The sequence below is a fragment of the Helobdella robusta genome, assembly GCF_000326865.2.
Source record: "Helobdella robusta unplaced genomic scaffold HELROscaffold_49, whole genome shotgun sequence".
Lineage (NCBI taxonomy): Eukaryota > Metazoa > Annelida > Clitellata > Rhynchobdellida > Glossiphoniidae > Helobdella > Helobdella robusta.
Genome location: NW_008705246.1, coordinates 314,211 through 338,121, shown reverse-complemented (window position 1 = coordinate 338,121; position 23,911 = coordinate 314,211). Strand labels below are relative to the sequence as shown.

The window sequence follows — 23,911 nt, the reverse complement described above, 5'->3', positions numbered from 1 at the left end:
AAAGTCTTTTGATTTAGCACCCTGCAGAAATGCTCTGCCCAGCGGGCCATGATACTAGGGCCATCCTTTATCAACGACGTACCATCTCGTGAACGCACTGGTAATACCTCCCAAGTCACGTGAACCATATGGACCATATACCATCTTAAGGCCTTTATAAAATAGCTTCAGATTACCACGGTTAGTGGCTACCTGTAATTCATCAGCCCTCGCTGCCCACCAGGACTCCTTCATGCTGCGCAGCTCCTTCTGCGAGATACTTTGTGCATTTAAGTAGGCTACCATCTTTGCATCATTGCTATTGTCATTTATCCAAGCAAGATGTGTTTTGTGCACAACATTCAGTAATCTACGAGCTTCCGTATCTCGTTCATCGAACCAGCCCCTATGCCCACCCCGGCGGTGACCGAAAACATTTCTTGCAACCTTTTGTACGACAGTTTGAAAATGTGGCCAATTAAAGTCAGCCATTTCGATGCATAATGTGCGGCTGAAAAACTCCTGAGTTGACTTGTCCTCTAGTTTAGCCACATCCAACCTGTTAAATTTTACCATCTTATGATGCCTCTTGACTGGCTTGACCGTCAAGAACATGGACATTTTGACAAGACGATGATCAGACCACACAGCTATCGCCTGAATAGCTCTGGTGAGGCAAACGTTGCCTAGGTCCCTTTGTCATGTGATGACGTAATCGATCAGATGCCAGTGTCCCGATCGTGGGTGCATCCAGAGTCTTCAGCTTGTTTGACAATTGGAAGACCGTGTTTGTCACAGCCAGTTTTTGCACTGCGCAGAACTCAAAAAGCCTTATTTCGTTTGAGTTCACCTTACCAAGCCCATTTTGCCCCAGTACTCCACGCCATATGTCATGATCTACATCCACTTGTGCGTTGAAGTCACCCAGCACAAACAATTGGTGTTCAAAGGGCGTCGCGTTTACAGCTGTGTTAAGCTGTTCATAGAAATTATCTTTTTTTTCTCCGGTGCTCCCAGTGTGGGAGCACCGGAGAAAAAAGCAAGGCCGCCTACGGGCTGGATAGTGGCTAGACACTTCCAGTAGTATCCTCTACCTGTGCCTGTCGTCATACAATTGAATTAGTTTAAGGTGGAAAAAGTTTCGTGAGAACTAGCCACACCTTCTCTTTCCACAAAGGCCGGTATCAGCAGGCTCAATGAATTGCAACGTGATGACTGACCTGTATGGACGCAACAGTTTAGTCGGAACTGACACCGAGTTGATGAGCAGAACCATCTTCATAACCAACTGCAGGTGCTAGCGATTTTCTGTTTGGGTTTGCTCCCATAGCCTTCTCAAATCTATGAAACGTATTCAGAACTGGAACTGGCGAATGAATTATAATTAACTATGGTTTATCATCAAATAATTCTTCTGAGTTATCGTTGCAGATAATTTTATCACAATTACCGTTTATTAGAATTTTTTGTTGTTGTCAACTTAAAAAATTTGCTAAAAAATTTATCTATTTAATAAAAAGTTCAAATGATTATTACTAGAATATTCGTTTCTTCAAATCAGAACCGTAAACTTTTAACATAAAGACACGTGGTGGTACATCTAACTTTAAACATAAAGACATGTGGTGGTACATCTGCCTACAATGCATATTTATTATTTGTTTGGAAAAAATCTTTCTCATTTAGAGTTCATTATAATTTATAATCAATCAATCAATTAATTAATCAATCAGTTTATAAAGCGTTAGTTCCGCGATGTTCAACAGCGCTCCCGGCGAATTTTGCACAGATGGATCTTGAAATCCGCACTGAACTTGGTAATCGATGGTAACAATAGTCAGAGAAGGAGGTAGAGAGTTCCAGACAAAAAAAGGGCCAAAAAAAGCAAATGCAGATTTAGCAAAACAGTGTTTAACACGAGTTAAGAAAAAAGGGAGGTAGCCAGTGCAAGAGAACAAGATATGCAGATATATGAGAAAAGAAAGGGGCACGAGCAACTGGACGAGCAGCAGAGTTAAAAGCTTTACTTAAAGGATAGAGTTTAGAATCAGAAAGACCATAGTAGAGCGAGTTACAATAATCAATTTTGGATAATACTAAAGAAAAAACAAGAAGAAGAAGAGTAGGATCGTCAAGAAAGGACAAAAGTTTTTTTTATTCTACGTAGATGAAAATAAGAACTTCTAGCAAAACTATTAATCTGAGAAGAAAGAGACATGCTAGAATCAAAGATAAAGCCTAGACTACGAAACTTGTGAGAAACATCAAGAGTTTTAGAATCAAGTAAGATAATAGGAGGAATAGTGATTGTGCGTTTAGATTTATTAAAACAAATTAATTCAAACTTAGAAGGATTAAGTTTAAGATATATAGAGTCAGACCAAGCGATAATTGAAGAAAGACATAGAGATAGATTATAAAGAACACTTTCGAGATTAGATGGATGAAAAGAAAAATAAATATAAGAATTATCAGCATATAGTGGACTAGTGAAAGAAAAATTATTAATAACACGAGATAGTTCAGAAGTATAGAGTACAAATAGAAGAGGGCCAAGGATAAAACCCTAAGGTAATCCAAAAGTAAAAGTTGAAGAGTTAGAAATAGATTTATTAAGAACAACAGAATAAAAATGATTACAGAGATAAGAAGAAAACCAAGATAAACAAGAATCGGTAATATTAAATGAGTGATCTAACAGCCTCAAGAGAATAGTCAACAGTATCAAACGCAGAAGAAATGTCAAGAGCAAGAAGAAGAAGAGTAATAATGTAAGCGTTTTTTTAAATTGTTTTTAATGTAATTTTTAAAATGTTATTTGCTAGTGTTTTGGGTGCCACGATAAAAAAGAATTTTCAATTTTTAGTGTTAAAGACGAAAAAACATAAGAGTAGATAAAACATTTTGAATGAATTTAACATTTTTATAAAAAAAATTTTCAGAAACTTTGAGGTGCATGTTCACTGCGTCTCTTTGACATCCAGATTCTACTAACCAATTAAAAGACTTAATTCTTGAGAACATATTTTATCAACATTTTAATTTTAGTAAGCTCTTTGATACTTGGATTCTAGTTAAAAAAATTGAAATCGAAAACTACCAAAGGAACAGCAATATAATTAACCTTTATGCAAAAACTAGCGATAACAAAAACATTTATTATTATACAGGCCTAGGTAAACTTCCAAATAAACCGAACAATAGATTCCGCGTTTATTCATGTAGCAGGGTTTTTAAAGGAGAATAATTTCGTTGAACATGTCAGTGAGACAGTGGAATCCGATGAAATTATCGACAGTTCAGCGGAGTGACTCGAAACAAAATTGTCAGTCTACATGCCGCATGCTAGCAATGGTTGCGAATGCACAAACTGATGTCTAAGTAAGAATCAAGCTTAAATCTACGCTAGTCTGAAATTTACAAATTTTTCGGCAGCATTAAATGTGATAAAATTATTATATTAAAACACTGGAACACGCATTTCACCACATAAGTTCTCATTCAAACGAAAGTCACGGAAAGTCGACAAATTCTTTCACTTTGTAACAAGTTTAGTTTTCGTTCGCAACCATACTTTATTTTTGTAGAGTAAATTTTTAAACGTTAAATTGTTTAAACAAAAACAATATAATTTTTTCATTAATAAATGTCCATTCCAATTGCATAATGCAATAAATTAAATGCTTAATAACGTTTGCAAGTATCATATAAGCAAGCGCACGCGAATACAAAGATTAATGAAACAAAATTGGAAGGAGTGCTACTTGTGTTGTCATCTGAGTTCGAAAAAAATGCATTGTCTGTTAATTACTTATATTCTGTTGTTTTCCTAATTGGAAATATTTCCGCAACTAATTTATTTAATTTATTTATTTGACTGATTTCATAAATTATATTTATATTTTAATAAAGTTGCAATTCTTATAATGTTGAAAGTTCAAAACATTCAAAATAATAACACTAAAAAATGTTTTAATCTTAACGTTAATCTCGTTAATGCTAGAAACAACAGCATCAACAACAAAAACAGCAACAACAACATCACAAATATTGTGGCAAATGATGGCAGATACAATCTGCGTAGTAAAACTCACACTGCCACCTTACGCCAGTTAAACAACACGTCCAACAACAACCACACAAAAAACACCAACCACACAAAAAACAATAACAACAACAACAACAACAACAACAGCCAGAACAACACCAGCAACTGCATAAGAATGGCAGACAAAGAGGCTGTAAAGACAGCGGCTCAAAAGAGGACTGCCCTGTGCAACTTGAATAAAAATGTTTGCGCCAACAACAAGAATGATAGGAGAAAGGTTCAAAATTTTAAACATCTCCCTTACAGCAACATCAGCAATCTTATAGCTGCTCCAAAAGTCAGCAATGAAACCAAATCGAAAAATGTGAGGAACGTTAACAGGACTACAATTGCACCGACAAAATCTTACCTCACAAAAAACAAACCAGTCACAAAAGGGACCAACGACCGCACAAAATTTGCCCTGAAAAAGGCTCCACTCAAAATTCTGGTTACTGATAACTTAACACAAAACAACATCAGCGGCAACAACTGTAACAACAACCAAACTTTTGGATTACGTCTTTCAAAGGTGAGTAAGCTTCAAAACAATGTTATAATAAATACTTATTAAATTTTGTATGTGTTTTTCAACATGTTTTTTCTTTTTAACTGGTTACCATCGTTGAGTTCGCCTTTTATCGACATGAAAAATAATCCTGAATGAATTAGTTTGGCTTGTAGCTAACAATCCGAATTATTATAACTCCACGAATGTGGCACATTGTTCTGAGTCAATTTAGTTTGGAGTTTTCAGTAAACTTTGTCAATAATATTTAAGATGGAAATGATCTATTGATAGATAGAATTTCAATAACTCTATATTTAAAAACAATGCAAAAAAAGTATTGTATGTATTGTTCGTTATGTTATATTATATTAGACATTCCATTTCAACAAATGAACAAAAGATTAAGCGTTTAATCAGTTGGAAGATAATGCTCATTTAAACTTTTGCCAATTGCTAACTTTCTTAGATAATTTGTTTTAGTCAATTCGTTCAACAATTTGAATGTCATTATTTAGAACAAATCTTCAACCATGCTTATGGGTTGATACGTTTAATATGTATTTGACTGTTATCTTTATTATTATTACTCTCATTTAATCTTTTTACAACAGGATAAGTTTCGTTTTTTTCTTTGAATTTGTTTGTTTGTTTGTTCTAATTTAACGGCTTAGAAGCTCCAATAATGGTGCTAAGGTGTGCATTATCGAGATTAGCTTATTCTGTATATTTTAAAAATTATTGTCAGTTAATCAATACTTGTTATCATTTCCAATCATTTATCAATTTGTTATTTCATTTATTTAGTTTTAAGTCTGATTATCCTTAAAAATGTCTAGAGCCATCACCACCGACAAGGAAAATCCCAACCAAGCCCGTCTAAGCACTGTTCTTTGAATTTAAATCAATTTTTAAATTAATTTTTGTCTTACTTTAATTAAAATAAAAAAATTAGAATGACAGTTTCATCTATTCGGAACTGCCACAGAAAATTAACACTTTGGAAGGCGTAAATGTTGTTGTATGTTTTTTGTTGGCCTGGAATGTTTTTTCAAATTGTTGTTTGGTCAATACAAAAGTGCCTCTGTGAATGCATTCCGTGATGTGAATAAATTGTTTTGAAACAGGATGAAAAGTCGAAGTTGGCCCAAGTTGACAAAACATCTTGTTCATTTCGCCACAAGTCTTCTTCATCATCATCATCTTCTTCTTCTTCATCATCATCATCTTCTTCTTCATCGATATTATCTGGACCAACTTCTGGTAAATGCAGATGTTTTTCATAAGATAATTAAAATTAATAGAGATTCATTTTTATTTTTGTGAATTTTGCAGAACGTTTAGCGTTAATTTTAATAAGTTTTAAAAAATGTTTTAGAATTTTTTTTTTCTTGTAGAATCGACGATGAACTCGTCTCACCAAAATTATTAAAAATTTAAATAACTTGAAAACTACATAGCATTTGAAAGCCCAAACTTTGAAATTGTTATACGAACCTTATACGAAAGCGTCTCCATCGTTTCAGATTTGATTGCTTGGAACGGCCACCGACTGTCGAAGAAGAGAAAACGTGCAGAGGCTGAAGGCAGTGAGGGGCTGGCAGGTGAGTTGGCAGGTTTCATTCCTTCTTTTGAAAGTTTGAACTAAAAAGCATGCGGAAAAAATAAATTTGTGAAAAAATTCAAGTCAATCTTTTCAACGATTTTGGTTGGAGTTGATTTTAACTCAACTCATAATGAAACTCGTTCAAATGTGAGCATGGGTGCTTTTGTGGTTCACCAAAGTTAACTTGATTGAGAGTTTCTCCGTGTTGGCCTGCTGATAAGTTTTGCAAACAAAATCAATTAAATAAATCAAAATCAATGAAGCACGATTGACTCGAATTCTTATAATTAATTTGATACTTCGGCAAAGGAATCTGTTTCCCTTTAGTATATTTACGTCTATATTTTTCTTGTAACGGTTAGAAATAAAACAAATGAGGGTCACCAACGATATCTGCCGCTGACTGGCCAATTAAATCTTTTCGTCAAATTTGACTCTACTTAAAATTTAGTCTATAAAAGGATGATGTTGCTTCAATGCTCCACATCTAGGCGGACCAAATATTTTAAAATTAAACCAATATTCATTCTTCCTTGATTAACAATTTTAATCGTGGCTCGAATGCTTCAACTAACTTCAACTAACACCACATACAATTAGTTAACTGTTAACTTTTTGAATCCCACCAACTCGACCATGGCACGAACGAAAGCAGGCAGCCATGCAGTGGAAGCAGTACACAGCGCCGTGGAAGACCTTCCACCGTCTCCCATCACGTTCGCAATGCTTTGCACCGCCGAATCCACATCAAGCAAACTGTTGAGCAGGAATTGTAAGGATGACGCTTGTCAGGATGATGACGTCATTTGCAGCAAATACATCAAAAGCTACCAGGATGCTAACTATAAAAACGACGCCAGAAAATGTTTGGCACGAATCAACAACAACAACGACGACGATGATGATGATGATGATGAATTGTTTTATTGCAACGAATATGCTGACGACATATTCCTCTACTTGCAGGTTGTTTGCGTTGTTCCTGAATGGCGGTGCAAACATTGTTTTGCTTTTTATTTATTTTTCACATTTAAAATGCTTGACGAATGTGTTTTGAACGGCTATTCAGTACTGAATACAAAAATTTTCGATCAAAATATGATAATAATTATCAAATTGTGGGAACCATTTCAATTTCAAATTTATTTAACTCCAATAACGTTGACAAAATTTTCAAAAGTAAGCAAGTTGAACGAACCTTGCACTGAACAGGAGTGGGAGTGCAGAGAGAACTTCAGGCAGAACATCCTGAGTGACAACGAGGAGTTGAGCGCCAGGTCCAGAAGCATCCTGGTCGATTGGATCATACAAGTTGCTGTAGGAGACATTTCCCTTCCTTATCATAACTAAATAAACTATATAATTTGAATAATTAATTGCGACCGATGATTGTCTAAGAGCCACTTGCAACTGCTGCCTGAGACATTGGAACTGAGTGTGAGCATGATCGACAGGTACGTGGCGCGCGAGGCAATCCCGCTGAGCAAGTTTCAACTGCTGGGCATCGTGGCCGTTCTTGTGGCCTGCAAGTATGAAGAGAGGAGTGCTCCAGAGGTCAGTTGCTCTAGGCCATCTTTCAATTCGTTGTTCAATTCATCGTTTATTTGTTTGGTCGTCAGAGGCGTAGTATAGAGAATCTTTACCGCTGAAGCTTCCCACAGCAAATAATTCAATTGAGGGTTAAATTATATTTAACGAAATCTTGATTGAAATTTCAACTTTAAATTGTTTTAGCCCTCTTCCATCCTCTCAAAAATTTAATTGCTTAAGCCACTGCCATTTTTGTTTGTTTTGTTTGTTTTTTAGTCTTTAATTCACTTTTTATATTACAATTCATTCATTTTTCTAGTTTTTTTCACTAACTTCTTAAGAATAGTTTTAATGTAGGTCATTTTCATTGCACTTGGCATGTTGCAAATTTTCACCGTTGGATGTTTTCATGTTGTAAAATTCTCCACTCGTTCGCAACGATGCGAAGGTGAGGGACCTGACTTACTTGACGGAGAACTTGTATACGTTCGACCAGGTCATCAACTTCGAAGTTCAACTTCTGAGAACACTTCACTTCCAGGCTGGTTCTCAATCATATAAGATTAACACAACAGCATTAATTAACGAAGTTAAAGTTAAGGTTAAATTGATGTTACTATGATGACGTTAAGTTTAAAAAAAATTCGCCAGGTGTTCTCTCCAGCCATGGCCCACTTCATTCCAACTCTTTTGAAAGGTTGCAAGTTGGATGAAGGAAGCAAGTACCGCGACGAGGTGCTCACGTGCAATCAAACATTTTCAAGTTCCTCTTTTGTTGTATCAACAGTTATATTTCCATTTACACATCATCAGCAATATGTCGACAATTTTTTGCTGTGTTACGCTCTCAAATTATCATATTATAATTATAATAATCTCTTTAATAATCTTAAATTTTTTCAGTACAGCAGTAATCTTTAACACTAAATATTTTTCAAAATTAATTTTGATCTAACTTTAATAACTTCAACTCAAAATAATCAATCAACATTTTTCGTTCAGGTTTTTTCATTCAAATTCAAAAAGTTGATAAAATAATATGTTAAGTTATTTTATGATGAATTAAATAATGTTATTTTATATAGCGCCATGGCAAGCGACTGAGGCGCATTATCATTATCACAACAAACACGCGGTGCCTAAATACACGTGAATAAACGCATCACACACTTTTGCATGTGATAGGCGGGGATCTTTTTTTTGCATTCGAACCCGGACACTGCGTCAACAATGCCAGGCACCTTAGCCATTACACCATCGCGCCGCCCAATTGATGCTATACATATTTTTGGGCTATTTAATATGTGCGGTAATAATTTCTAAGATATAACTTTTTCTAAAAACAACAAACAGCACTCGTCCACGAACCATTCATTCGATAACAATTGAACTGCACCCGCCCAGACGGAGTGTCTCTCGCGGTACCTGGCCACCACCAGCCTCACCGACGCCTCCTTCAGCAGCATCCCCGCGTCCATCAAAGCCTCAGCTGCCGTCAACCTGGCCGTCCAGATCACGAAGGAACTGCACTGCAAAGAGTACGACGAACAGGGCATCTTCAAAAAGTAACTTACGAATCCACTTTGAATCGTGATTGTGAAGATGGGGACGGTGTGTAGGAGGAATGTACCTCAATAGACCCTTCGTTGTTGAAACAAAGTAGTAGCTCATGTAATATGGCCGTATATAAGATAACAATGTTGACGAACTTGTATATGCTGCAAAATATTGTTATCACATTTCAAACCTCCGGCATGCATTTAATTTATTGCAATGCACTTTAATTAGCAGGATGCTTGCAGCATAATTTAGCTGTAAATAATGTAAACGAAACAAAATAAAACAAATTAATGAGATATTTAAGAGAAGCTGTCGAGACTGTGAACACCACTTTAATATTGAAGGATGTACCTGATGAGTTCGGAGACGAAGCCAGCCGTGAAGAGGTGCATGATCAGGATGTCCAAACTGCTCCTCAAACAACACGAATTTCAAGTTAGAATCAACTATTTATTTATTTATTTATTCGTTGTGACATTAGTGCTGTGATTTGAAGCTTCAACTGGTGTTTGTTGTCATCATCAATCGATCGCAAAAAACAATTCAACTTGAATATAATTTACATGTCGGCAGTGTTGATCGGACCCTGACACGTGACGAGAATAAATGTTCAGAGTGTCCTAAAAAGATACATTTATATGCGTTTTAAATAATTGTAAAATTTAAGTTTGTAATACTTTTACTTATTTAGAAATACATAAAAGGAATTATTATATTAACACTTCCACTGCCACCAAGCCCTGCTGACAGAAATTCATTTCAATGCATTGCGTTGCACCTTATACAGCTAACCGTTAACAATAAATAATTAAAAACAATAAAATTATACCTGTAAAAATATTTTCCCATTTTCAAATTGATAAACCTCAAGCTTGCAATTTGTTAACTGTGCGTACATTTTGCAAGAGACCATGCAATCAGATCATAAAGTTCATGCTCAAATGATCAGTGCAAAGATGCAAGCAGATTGTCTATGAGTTCAAACTAAAAAAGTTGCAGCAGGCAGCGTCAGCACGCTGGACTAGACGGTGAGTTGCAACAATCGACCCTCATCACCAGCCTAGATCTATTTAATTGAACTGGAATAAAAGTTCTTATTAGACGATTGATCGCTGACTTGCAATAACTGTATGAGTCTACAACGTTGACTAGTATTAAAATTTAAGTAGTCACATTTCGAACGATTTTGGACATCACTGCCGTACGCTTTCCCCATTTCTTACAACAGTGATTCGTCAATGTTGAACTTTCTCGCAGAATGCGTTGAATGGCTAACCAGAAAAGGACAACACCGACTTTCTATGCGAGCTTTTAAGAATACAAAATAAAATATGTGGCACAGAACATTTTTTACACGAAAACGCTTGATTAGATAAATTTGACCAACAACGCAACTACACGAACCAGAGGCGTACAGAAAATTGTGGCTTTTTGGCTGCACCCCCCCCCTACTTATTGTTAAGATAAAATTTGTCAAAACCCTTGCATAAATTTAATTTTTTAAATTATTTGAGCCCATTTGGCCAACTTATACTAAAAATACTGATTTTAATGTGAAAATTGTTGAAGAAATGTGGATGAAGCGAAACGGTTCATAAAAAAATCAAGTCCCTTGGAAAAAATTTCTACCCACGCTACGGATGCCGATTCCATAAAAAAATTACGTTACGTTACGTTAGGTTATGTCACGTTACGTTAGGTTATGTCACGTTACGTTAGGTTATGTCACGTTACGTTACGTTACGGAGTTATCCTATCATCGCTATCGATGCAATTTCTTCGAGAACGATTTAGTTGTTTGCACTTGTTTCTGGCTTGGAAGATTCGCTGTTGTAGTTTTTTTTTGACAAAACTCGTAATGAAGAAATTAATTTAGTAACGATGCAACATACGATGATGACGATGGAGTATATTTTTATGTCTGTATGGGCTTACGGCAGTTCCGATGTTCAAAATTAACATAATAATGATGACTACAATCTTAACGATTTATCCATTTATTAATTAAACACAAAGGGGGCAAAGAAATTCTTTGACGACCAGAAATACTTGCACGTCAGTGAATCAGATTACAGATGGTCTGTGGTGCTGGAGAGCTTATCGGCGATGAATGTTAAAAATATTAAGTAATCAATCTGTTGGAATTAGGAACACCCGCGTTAACAAAATCAATCCGTCAGCAGAAGTTCATTTTAATTCGGATTTTTAATTAATTTTAATTTATTTGTGAATAAACGTAATCTATTAATTTTGAATGTGAATATTTATTATGTACATAGGAGTATTTATTTATACTATCCAATTTGTTGACTAATATAATTTGGTTTTATCATTTGTTTAATTAATTTAACTTAATCGACAGTTGTTCGAATTTAATTTTATTGGAGCATAAGTACGCTTTTAGCCTTCTTAAGACAGCTTTCACTTTTTGTTTTCGATTTCATTGACATGTCCTCAGTTTCGTACCAATTTTTGTCTTAAATTTCATACTCGATAGTTTACGCCAACTATTTTTAGATTGTGTTCTTACATTAATCATCTGTTTTATCATCAATCGTATTCACATAATTCTGCCAACAAATAAATAAATTCTAGCTCCACATAACAAGTTGTTGCAGTTCGTTCGTTTATTGAATCATTAATTTTTGTCCTCCACTTTAGTTTTTCGTTTTTACGACTAAAACGTTCGCAATTAAAATAAAAAGTCAAAAGGTAGAAAGTTGCAATTAGGCGTTAATGACAACTGCTGACAAAACGCATCCAACAGTGAAAAGTTAAGTACAACATCGAAATGTTTCATCAATAGGCATTTATTGTTATCACTGACTTTGTTAATTTCACTGTCATCTTTACTATATGCTGTGGTTTCTTTGTTCGGTCCAATTGCTTTGGTGTTGTTTTATTGCTTTGGTGTTATGTTTTATTGTTAAAATAATATCTTATGATATGTTTTATCAACAAACGTATCATAAAAAGTACAAAATATATACGAAATATTCTAATTTTAATAATATAAATAATGACAAGAGTTTGGTTAGGTATAGTGCTGTTAAAAAGGTGTGGTTAAGAATTACCGCATTAATTATGGCCTTTTACCAGATTATATATATGTGTGTGTGTGTGTGTGTGTGTGTGCGTGTGTGTGTGCATTATTTGATAAAAACTACCGAATTTTAAGCTTTTGAATGTTTGTTTACGATTGAGCTTTTCAATATTTCTAACAGTAATGTAATAAATTATTACCAAATTTATTGAAATTAATAAGAAAATCGTTTGCGTTCATGGTGGAGAAAAAAACATCGGTAAATTTTATCAAATATTGCATCAATTATGGTCTCCTTTCAGCCTATATATAATACATATATGTTATGCATGGATATATATAATATGATGTTATGTATGTATTATGTATGTATATATCCATGATGTTATGTATGTATAATTATTTATAAACAGTATTGTATGAATTTTACAGAATTGTTGGCGTTAATCAGTTTAATTAACGCCTGTTATTTGATGATAAGAAAAAAAAACCAACAAAAACTTAAAATAACAAAAAATGTCATCATTCCGATTGAAGAAAATGAACAATCAGTGACAGCGGTTTCAATTAAATGCAAACAATGAATGTTACGGATGGTAAGGTCGCCCGACACTCAATATCGTTGCAGTTAGGAGTAAGAGACATTTTAGATATTTAATGTTTGTAAGGAGATTTCAATTGCAGCAACAGGTCCATTCTGTTCTAATATTTTTCACTTTATAATTTTCGTCGTTTGGTTCGTAATCAGTTCGTTTAATTCACACTGGTTTAAAAAAAATCATTTACTAAATTATTGCATTGGCAACATTGATAGTCAGCAGAGCATGACAGATTTTTGCATCGCAGGGCATCCGTTGAAACATTTATTTCCAATTAATTAAAATTGTTGTCACCGACGTGAAGGTTCAGAGTGCTTCGCACCGTAAGATTTAGTCTGCAGAGGCATTTTAGTTCGAATGCTTGTGTTGTATGCGAATGTGTGGAGTCATGACGGTTGCACGGAAATTTCAAAACACAAATCTCAGTTTATCAGAATCCGAAAAAGAATAAAGCATATAGAAAAAATATTTAGCTTCAGTTGAGCAATTAAAAAGTGAAGAATGAAAAAGCAAGTATGATGTAACCTCCCAGTTGAGTTTCTTTGCCATCAGTTGGCACCAGTCGTCGCAGGTTCCCTTCCAGAAGACATCCCTTGCAAACGAACATTTAATGCAATTCATTAAAAGTTGATTAATTTTGCATAAAAATATATGCCATCATTACAATAATGATGCATTTTATATGTATTTAAAATTCAAACTACAACATTGCCAACTAAGATGGTTTTATATAACTTTATATAACTTTTTAAAACACACACGCTCACACACCACACACACAGACATGCACACACACACATATATACACACACAGATATATATAATACATATAATATACACACATATATATATATAGGGACGAAACACGTGTCCAGCCTATCCAAACGAATACTATTCTTTTCTTCTCCCGCTCACTGCTCTTCTGGTTCGGTGTTCTCATCATCAAACGCAACCCCAACAAATTGGTGACCCCGACGTGATCGAGGAAAAAAAACAAGCAACAAGAGTTTCCACTCCAACGCAGATCTTTCTTCGATATATTGGAAGACCATATTTTATACAGTATTGTATGAATTCTACCAAATTGTGTGCATTAATTTTTTTGAAGTTTGTCTTCAATTTTCCTTAATAGAATTTTTTGGAAATAGCTCAATTCATTGAGTTCCTTAGTTGGTGTTTTCACTTTGCTGAAGAACTAACTTGGCTTTGTTTAAAGAAACTATATTAACCAAACCTGCACTGAAGATTTGTGAAAAATCGAAATAAGGCCTATACGCATGATGAACTTGAATAACAATTTTATTAAAAATTTTCACGATGAAATTGGACAATAATACTTATTTTCAATAAAATTAAGACTATATATATAAATAATAGTTTAGTTAAGTGTATATTTATTGAACCTTTCATTGTCGGGATCATCAAATTTGAAGCCAGACCCACCACCGATCAGCCATGAAGCGAAAGAGCTCCCCTGTGTACAATTTGTTAGGTTCACATGACCTTTCTATTAATGACTCTTCATTATTTTGATAAGTACTAATCAATGTATTTTCTCGCAAGCTGAAAAGCGAAAGGTTAACATTTTATATGATGAATATTCATTTTCTTACAGGATGAACATTTATTTTCTTACACAAACATTCACTTGAAAACTTGCGACATTTGTAACAATTCAATACAAATTAATTATTTAAACGCTAGTAAAAATAACGCTAAGTTATTAATAATAAAATTATAGTCTGCATTGTTGTAACCCTTGACGTTCGTAACTACCAACACTAATGTTATAACTTCAAAGACCTCTATATTTTCGACACCAGTGTTGTAGCTTCCAACGATCGTCAAGTGTTCGTTATTCCGTAGGTTCCAGATTTCCGATAGATGGACACATCTTCTTCAAAGGCAAACTTTGTTGAACGTTTATTTGAATGCCAACAGTCATAGAAACACTAAACTAATCCAAGTAACCATATAAATCACATTTACGACTTCGCTTCAAACCTCGCTGGAAACCTGGCAGTCTTTTGTACCTACGCAGGACCTATATTTAGCCTGAACGGTAGATTTTTACGATCTCTTTTTTTACATTCCTCTGGTTTACGATCCTAAGATTACAAATACAGCAAAGATAACAATAAACAGAAAAACAAATAATTTGAGCGTAATTTGATCATTCCAGCGGTTATTACAGTACGTTTCATCATGCCCATACTTTCAGTCACTAAATAAATGTAATTTGATCATAAAAAATACAGAACGATAAAATGAATGAATGGCCAACTTACTGATGTCTTTTGAAGATTGACATAAAGACGCGGAGATTTCTTTGGAACCCTGTATATTGTGCCGAAATGAAAAAAACAAAAATCTATAAAATGGACCGTCATATGTCCAAATAATTTAATTAATTATTTAATGAAAATTTAGTTAGTTCAAGCAAATCTAAACAAATATTTAATCTTTTGCAAAGCGTTTTATTGAGAGTTCAAAGAAATGAGAACCGGGACAGTATATTTCTTTCCATTCAGCACATTTCATCCTCTAACTCTTTACATCCACACCGTTCCAACCATCTATATCTCAATGTTTCTTTGACCAGTTTATTTTTTCCGTAACCTTAAAAATGATGTTTTCAGAGCTCGTTTTTCTTACAATCATGACGTGACGTTCTTCGCTATCACTCAATCTTTATTAATGTTTGTGCGAAATACATCTCGCATGCATAATTCCACCTCAAACCCTTCCATGTTCGGTCGTCAGTCATCCAACACCACGTACAACTTCACATTTTCACTCACCATAGAATTTTCATCGTTAATAGTTATTATTTAATGTATTATCATGTCATGTATTATAATATGTTTGATAAAGAATCAGCGTTCGTCAGTCTTAATGTTCAAAGAACTTTCAAATCATGTTCACATCGCGTTTTTTCTCAACTAATTGGATTTTAATTTCTTCAAGCATTCAAGTTCCCGTCCGGCTTATGGACTGAGGTAAAAAATGAACAGCGTATGTGCCTTACAACTAAAAAATAACTTGATGTCTTGATATATGATCACTAATAAATGTTTTGAAAGTTTGACAATAAGTAAAAAAACGAGAGAGAATAAAAGTTGGATGACTTGTGAACGAGTGAAGCGAACGGCTGGACGTTGAGACTGGTCCCCAGCACAATCAGCAGATCACATTTGCTGAAATCCTTTCAAATACAATTTATGTCATTTATTGAAAAACTGCATCAAAGACAATTCAACAATTCGTGGATAGCAAATGAATCACATTTTCCAACCACCGATGTTGTCCAACTAAGCACCATCAATAAACAAAACAAGAAAAATGATTGCTAATATTGCAACCAAGACCAACAATTCTCTATTTATTTAATTTGTGTATAAAATGTTCATATAATCTGAAACATAAGCCACTTTAAAACAAATATATGAAGATTACCAACTTATACATGCATGTGGACAACTTGAATTTATAACATAAAACATGCGACATAACAAGCAAAAAAATACAAAACCCACCTGTATCAACAATGAGAAGAACTTCATGGGAAGATTCTCGCCAAACAATACCACATCTGCAATAAAATCATTAATTTATTCAAATTCTAAGTAACTGAATTATTCAAATTTGAAACCCTACACTATATATAATATTTGTAAAACAATATATGTGCAAATAAATGATGAAAAACATAATGAATAGCTATTCATTATGTTTTTCATCATTTATTTGCAGTAAAGTATAAAGTATAAGTAGATAAGAATTTCGGAAGAATGTGTGAAATGAATAAACAGGCTTCGAACATTAAAGCAACCTGGCTTAACAACTCCTTTACACCCAGACTTCATACACTTTGGTACAGTGTCAGACATTATCTTATCTGCAGGGCGATGATAGTCGTGCGTGTGACGTTGAAAACAAATTCACGACAGAAATGTCATGAATGAAAATTTATTATAGTTTTGTTAGTATAATTTATTTTTTAGCATTTATTTATAGCATAATTTATTATAGTTATATTTTGTAATAAATACTTTTGCGGTTGGGATAAATTAAATCAGTTGAATGATGGGAAATATGATTATTTTTGAAACCCGGCTACAAATTTTAATAATTGCCACAAAAAATTAAGTATACAATTGTTTCTATTCTACAACTCTCCTCGCCACAGTTGAAAAATTGGAAATGAACCAGCTGTCCTATCTCTCTTAAACCGGGCAACTCAACCAAACATATTCATTGATTTATTAAACTGAGTGATGGAATTGAATGAAAGGTTACTTTTCATCCAGTCGAAATCATATTTCGATCTGCACTTGAGACAGTGGCCAGAGTTGAAAGTTCCGTGCGCCTCGACCAGCACCTCGTTCGGCAGACCCGCCAGTCTCTCCAATGTGTCGATGTTCTGAATGCGGGAAAGAAATAGTGAACCACCGGATATAAAAAAAAACGACGACGAATACGAGACCATAGTGATGACGGCGAAGGTAGTAAAAAAAAGATGGTGATATTGATTACGGTGAAATAATCAATCGATGATCATATATTAGGTAAGTAGTTTAGTTGTTGGTGCATATATTAACTGTAACTCTCTGAAGAATACTTAAACATCGACAAACGTATGCAAAAAGCAAGCGCGATAATAAAGGCATTTCACGCTTCCGCGTTCGAAGTAGGTAACCGCGCCTCCAAACGCTGAGCCGTTGCAGCTTTTGCCACGAAAGAAAGTGGTCTTGATGACTTCATAACGACGTTCTCTTATGAAATAGGAGAAAAGCTTTTACCTAAAAAATTTAACAACAGAAATAAGACAGGCAACCAACTTGCGTGTAGTGCCTCATGAGAAGACCTTTGTCGTGCAGAAGTTTGAGGAAGTGATGGCATGGGGTAGGCTGGATTGGCAGCAGTTGTAAATATATCAGCACGAACGTAACGTAACATGAACGCATACATCAGCGTACATGCACATCAACTGGCACATTCAACAATAAAAGTCATTTCAATGATAGAATGGTAAAAAATCAGTTGAAAACATTTTCCGGAATAAAATTGTAAGGAAAAAAAAGTAGAGAAAGTGATTCGTTCACGACATGTAAACGTTGAATTAAAACGTGATACAAAACATAAAATGTTGAGTGACGTCAGAAATTTTAAATTACTATCAACTCTGTAGGCAACAAATTCTTTGCAAGCACGAAAAATGGTTCCGGGTTTTTCTGAAAAAAAAAATATTAAAAAATAAGAAGTGAAGTTTTTAAACGGCAATCAAAAACATCAGCGCAACAAAACGCAACAAAGGAAGTGAGTCTGTGGCATGGATATATATATATACATATATACATTTTTTTTGCGATGTCTATGGTTTACCCGACATCGTGTTTTTGAATTTTCAGTTTTTGCGTCTGTCTGGATATGGCAGACGCGTTATATATATATATATATATATATATATATATATAAATATACATTGTTCTTATATATATATAACATCAAGGTCAATCTAACAAATATGTTACGTAGAATCGCTATATTTGTTGAAAAGTGAATTTAAGTTAATGTTGTTAAACGGTTTTTTAGCGATTATAGTCCTAGTTGCTTTTTTTGTCAATTTATTGACATTTAGTTGAAAAATTTGTCTAAAGTTTAACAATAAAAAACAATAGTAAGACGTTCGGTAGTAAAAAAAAATCCATAAGATGTCAATTACTACGAAAAATGTTTAGTGTTTACGCGTTTAAATCCATAGAACTAAAAAAAATTATTAGGCAGGAGATGATTATTATGCCATATCCATTGTATCCATAGTCTGTGAAAAGAACATTTGTGATCATCATCCTCACCATGTCAGGTGCAATCGTTGCAATTAAATATTTACATCAACTATTGCAATGCACAATTCATTGCGTTAAATTTAAATAGCTGAATATCAAATATGAAAACCAACAAAAATTCTAAATTGAGTGGACCTTGAAGTAGCTGAGGTCAAAGATGGCGGCAGGGTATGGGAGGTCGTATTCATCCAGGTTGTCGTACAAGCCTGATCCCGGAGATCGGAAGTCTGGAATCCCTGCAGCTAACATGGTAATTGGCGGTTCAATCAATCAATCAATCAATCAATCATCAATGTGAAGTATGAAAACTGTTAAACTTATTTCCTCAACATTTGACAAACACACAACGCAACGAACGCGTATGCAGACGTTGCAGAGAGCGGATTACCGATAAAGAAAAAAACATGTCTGTAAAAACATCCTTGCGTTCAAACTGGGTGACTGCAATGCAAGACCAACCGGTCTATCTGCCGCATAGCCGCGCCACAGATTGTTGCCGATTAAATGTATAAACTCGTCAATTAAGGTATTTGCTACCATCTAAGCATGGTAATATTTCAATACAACGCTATTGATTAAAATTACTACTTAAAACCTCAATAACTTTAAATGAACCAAAACTCTTTCACTTTTGAAATACGGAACAATCTTGAAAATTTTCATGAAAAACAATTTGTGAAAAGTGAAGCAGACAGAGAGATAAAAAAGTAACTGGGAAAGAAATGTCTTCTAACACGTGGAGAGACCGGCCCCGGCCATGCTGATGATGTTCTTGCACCTGCCACTTCTTATGAACTCGACGACGCCATCCAAATCAACCGACACCAACGAACGATCTTCAGGCTTCGACTTGAACAAGCCCATAAATTCTTACATTTTTTATTATCATATTTTGTTTTATTTTCAACTTTTTTGTGCATCTAACATCACAATAAAATTTATCAGGTCTCAAATCTCGTAATTTAAATAAAAATAATCTGACGATTAAAAATAAAATTACAAAATAAAATAACGAAACTAGGAATATTTAAAATGATTTAGTACTAAAATCCAAAATATTATTTAACAGGAACATTATGGAATCAAATATAACAAAATCAATTAAAATATTAGCAAAAAGTCAACAATTTAAATGAGGTTGCCACAAAAATTAAAACTAAATGAACAAGAAATTGAAGAATTAATGAAACCAGGACAACGAGAAGACATGATTACTTGCTGCAATGGATTGCAGGAAGTTGTTGTTGCAGGCAGACTGTGAGGGTGTTTCAATGTTCAACAGTCAAATAAATAAATTATGCTAATCCATTTGGTATTTAATGATATTTGCTTTAACGATGTGCACATTCAAGAAACGATGAAAACGATGGAAATAAATTGAAGCCGATACTTCTTTGACGACTTCCTTGCTATCAAGCTCGACCACCTCCTTGTGCAGCTCCTCTTCTGAGTCCTTCTTATCCACGCCTCCCTCTTACGACAATTTCAAACAAAATAAAATTGCCTCATTATTTTGAAAACTTTTTAGAAATTTTAATTATTTATTGTAAAACGAGAATTAGTGAAACGTCAAATGAACCATTTGGTGATATGTTAAAATAAACATAATAAATTAATAAACTATAAGTGAATCAGCATCCTTCAAGAACTAAGGTGCAGCAAATAAATCCAACTACGCTGGAGTTACACTTTTGTTCTTTAATTATAATTACATAAGTGTTCTGTTCATGCACCAATCAAAATGTTAAATAAATTTCATACAGAGCTAAACAAATGTTTCATTCAGACAATGTTGACCTTTCAGAAGTCAATAATTTTAATTAATAAATTATGTGAACCAACATCGGCAGCAGATGAATTCATAAATTCATATGCCGAAACATTTAGCGTTTAAGTTGATGACAAATTTTACAGAGAACAACTGATTTTAAATGCATGCTAACCTGCCATTCCTTGTATGAGGATACTTTGTATATAGATGGTACTTACCTGAAATAAATTGTTCAAATTTAAGGTTTGTGGGTGCAAATGCAGTTTAAATATAATATACTACACCTACATCACGTTCTTATTTTAAAACCGTACAAATTTTTATTAACTTTATATTTTAAACATTTGAGGTTTTAAAATTGTAAAGTAAAAAATATGGCGCAGATATAAAATGGAAAGCAATCATGATAGCTGGTGATTTACTATCAAGTGCTAAATTGTTAGATAGACTAGAAATGATTAATAAAAGAATAGCGTTTTGAGGGAAAAAATCAGAACATAAAAATCAAATACGTAAATCCTACTTTATATGTTAAAATGACCTAAATGAAAATTTTAAAAAATGGGAAAGAATATCTGATTTGTGACCAGAAAATTAACCAGCAGTCAAATTAATTACTTGTTCAAGAATTCAATTTAATAACAACAACACTATTCAGCTATCTGGGAACGAAGACCAAATAAAATATAGCATGTATATAATTACACACAGCATGACATGGCACTGCTATTGCAGGCAGTGGGTACAAATGCAGAGAGATTCTATGCCTATGAGATGTGATGTGTGTGATGCATCGATTCATGCATATTTACATGAGGTGTGTGTTTGTTGCTGATACCTCTAAAAATATTAAAGAAATGTAAAAAAAGATACAAAACACAATAACCATTGGTTAACATTGATATATGCAGTCCAGTGTCAAACTGATAGGTCAGTCTGTAACTGTCAACCAGGTAGCCATACACAAAAATGTTGGAAGTTTATTGCGGTTGTTTAAATTAAAAGAATAATGATTTTGTCTCGTTTCTCAAAACTGAACATGAAGCTAAATTCATTAGAAAGACTCATACATGTGATTAATTTCAACGTTGATTGTGAAGTTGGTTGTGAAGTGATGATAAAAAGAGTACATCCTTGTTATTTTCATCCTGTTTACACATTTAAACATTCTAACAAACAGATCATCATTGAAGAAGCAAGTTCGCCAGACATTAAATCTACTGGATTTTCATTTTAGTAACAAGCACCATTCATTTCACAACATAGTGTGGTATCTCACTAACTAATATCATTTCTTAATATCTGCAGTACTTTTTGTCTTAGTAACTCAATAAATAATTGCATTATTAATAAGTTAGTACAATATAGGCATAAGAAATTAATAAAGCAATCTTAAATTGCCACTACTGACTACATTACTATTATATGAATATTAATTACTGATATAATTATTATAATTTAATTAGTAACTACCACAGCAAAATTTTGATCTAATTAACAATATTCTTTCATTTACAAATATTTTCTAATAAAAAAGTAAAGGTAAAACTTTAAATTTAAAAGGTTTATAAAGGTTAATTAAATAATAAAATACTTTCCTATTCACTTTGGCTTTTTTAAATGTTAAATTAAGAAAACTTGCTGGCAAGGCTTCACAAACCAATTAAAGTTTGATTTAATTTTTAATTAATTAAATTTTGAACGAATATAAAAAAACAATACAGATTAATTAATAATAGAAAATCAATAGATTAGCATTAGGAATTAGATACTAGTAAGTTTGTAAGTAACTTTCAGTTTTTTCTCAACTAATAAATTGATAATAAATAATATTATTGATTTAAATCTTTAATAAAATATAAATTAGTAGATGAAAATTTTACTTGTAGATTATAAAATTAATATAATAATTGTAAAATTTTAATTAATTTTGTTTTTAATTTAATATGAAATCAAATTCTTACTCTCTTCTTAATTTAATTAAATTTAAATTAGCAAATCGTCGTTACGACCAAATATTTGTAATCTTTAATATATTCAGCGTAAATGTGGACATCAGTAAAAATTACGGCGACATTAAATAGCCTTCCCCATTAAAAATCTCACTCATTTGTTTACATGTGCATGTCATTCATTTATAAATATCTGTTGTTGTTGTTGTCAACGAACGAAATTAGTTCTTTGTTTTATTCTATCCACATACTTTCTACATTTTATCAATATTATTCTATCCACATTATCCTATCAACATTCTATCCACATCGCACCATTCATCTCTAGCACCGTAAGTTAGCTCGACAATGACTGCTCAATGCATTCATTCATCCCATCCTAATAGAAATCCAGCACAATTCATCCACTTCCTAAAACAAAACACCCATATCACCAATAGATTACCCAATATCTATCATTCTCATACTTTCACGAATTCTAGAAAAATTCATCGTTAGGTCATTCATCTATCCATGTTTCAATCATCCATTCATCAAACCACTATTACAAGACCAGTTTGCTTTTCCCCCTACAGGTTCATCTATATCCGCCATCATATTTCTTCTATAATAACATCTTTTCTTAAAAATAATTATTATGTTCACCTTATTGCTCTTGACTTTTCTAAAGCTTTTGACACTCTCAATCACTTCTCACTTTCAAATAAGTTAGACTCTCTTCATCTACCAGACAACTTTTGCATAATATAATAAATTTTCTTTCTAATAAGAATCATTCTACTTTCTTTAGCTCTACTCTTTCATCTACTCTACCTATTAATTCTAGCGTAGTTCAAGGTTCTGTCCTTGGACCATCTACCTTTATTATCAATGCTTCTACTCTCAAAACTCTTCCTAGTTTTAATCAAATCATCAAATACGCTGTCGACACCTATCTTATCATCCCATCATATATAACACAAACACCATCCAGTCAGAACTCGACTCATTAACTACATGGTCAAAACGGTGCAATCTATTGTTACTTAACCTCAATAAATTATTCGAACTCATCATCCACAATAGCCGTAAGAAAATAACATTACCTCCTGAAACACCCATCAATCACTCGCACAAGTCAATTAAAAATATTAGGCATCACATTCACCTCCACACTTAATATAGCACCTCATATAAATCACATCATCACAAAGGGTTTTCAAACATTTCACACACTCAAAACACTTCGCTCATATGATCTCAGAGGCATCAAATTATTCGACATCACTGAATCACTCATAATCTCACACATCAAATATGCAGCACCCTTCTGGTTTAGTTTCGCTGCACAACAATAACTTCAACAACTACAATATCTCATCAAAAAATTAATTCGCCTCAACTATCTACCTGCATGATATCCTACCGTCACTCAAATATTCAACACA

General features: G+C 33.5%; 4 protein-coding genes across 4 annotated transcripts; 2 read left to right on the top strand and 2 right to left on the bottom strand.

Annotated features, from left to right (window-relative positions):
• Positions 1–616: 616 nt before the first annotated feature.
• HELRODRAFT_178644 (hypothetical protein) lies at positions 617–1,255 on the bottom strand (the record flags this gene model as incomplete). Its single annotated transcript, XM_009026741.1, has 2 exons — positions 617–1,028; positions 1,140–1,255. The coding sequence occupies 2 exons, from the start codon at positions 1,253–1,255 to the stop codon at positions 617–619; spliced, it is 528 nt and encodes a 175-aa protein (XP_009024989.1).
• Positions 1,256–3,905: 2,650 nt separating this feature from the next.
• On the top strand, positions 3,906–6,222 carry HELRODRAFT_178643 (hypothetical protein; the record flags this gene model as incomplete). The annotated part of the gene is made up of 3 exons (XM_009026740.1): positions 3,906–4,598; positions 5,702–5,837; positions 6,035–6,222. 3 exons carry the CDS (start codon positions 3,906–3,908, stop codon positions 6,220–6,222), a joined length of 1,017 nt encoding a protein of 338 aa, XP_009024988.1.
• A 1,056-nt stretch (positions 6,223–7,278) lies between these two features.
• On the top strand, positions 7,279–8,332 carry HELRODRAFT_85962 (hypothetical protein; the record flags this gene model as incomplete). The annotated part of the gene is made up of 3 exons (XM_009026679.1): positions 7,279–7,497; positions 7,579–7,734; positions 8,159–8,332. 3 exons carry the CDS (start codon positions 7,279–7,281, stop codon positions 8,330–8,332), a joined length of 549 nt encoding a protein of 182 aa, XP_009024927.1.
• Positions 8,333–12,176: 3,844 nt separating this feature from the next.
• Positions 12,177–22,652, bottom strand: HELRODRAFT_114428 (hypothetical protein). The gene is made up of 16 exons (XM_009026739.1): positions 22,492–22,652; positions 20,705–20,730; positions 20,152–20,234; positions 19,977–20,016; positions 19,496–19,630; positions 18,897–19,003; positions 18,090–18,146; positions 17,754–17,822; positions 17,212–17,335; positions 16,745–16,810; positions 16,449–16,504; positions 16,041–16,117; positions 15,201–15,249; positions 14,316–14,386; positions 13,438–13,504; positions 12,177–13,076 (listed from the first exon to the last, which is right to left on the bottom strand). The coding sequence occupies exons 2-16, from the start codon at positions 20,709–20,711 to the stop codon at positions 13,026–13,028; spliced, it is 1,059 nt and encodes a 352-aa protein (XP_009024987.1). The 5' UTR covers positions 20,712–20,730; positions 22,492–22,652; the 3' UTR covers positions 12,177–13,025.
• Between the last annotated feature and the right edge of the window lie 1,259 nt (positions 22,653–23,911).

Excerpts from the sequence above, each read along its gene's own strand:
- HELRODRAFT_114428 (XM_009026739.1), bottom strand. Across the intron at positions 19,631-19,976 it reads CCTGCAATCCATTGCAGCAA|AATTTATGGGCTTGTTCAAG; the intron begins GTAATCATGTCT and ends AAAAAATGTAAG. Across the intron at positions 14,387-15,200 it reads TCAATCTTCAAAAGACATCA|GGGAGCTCTTTCGCTTCATG; the intron begins GTAAGTTGGCCA and ends AATTGTACACAG.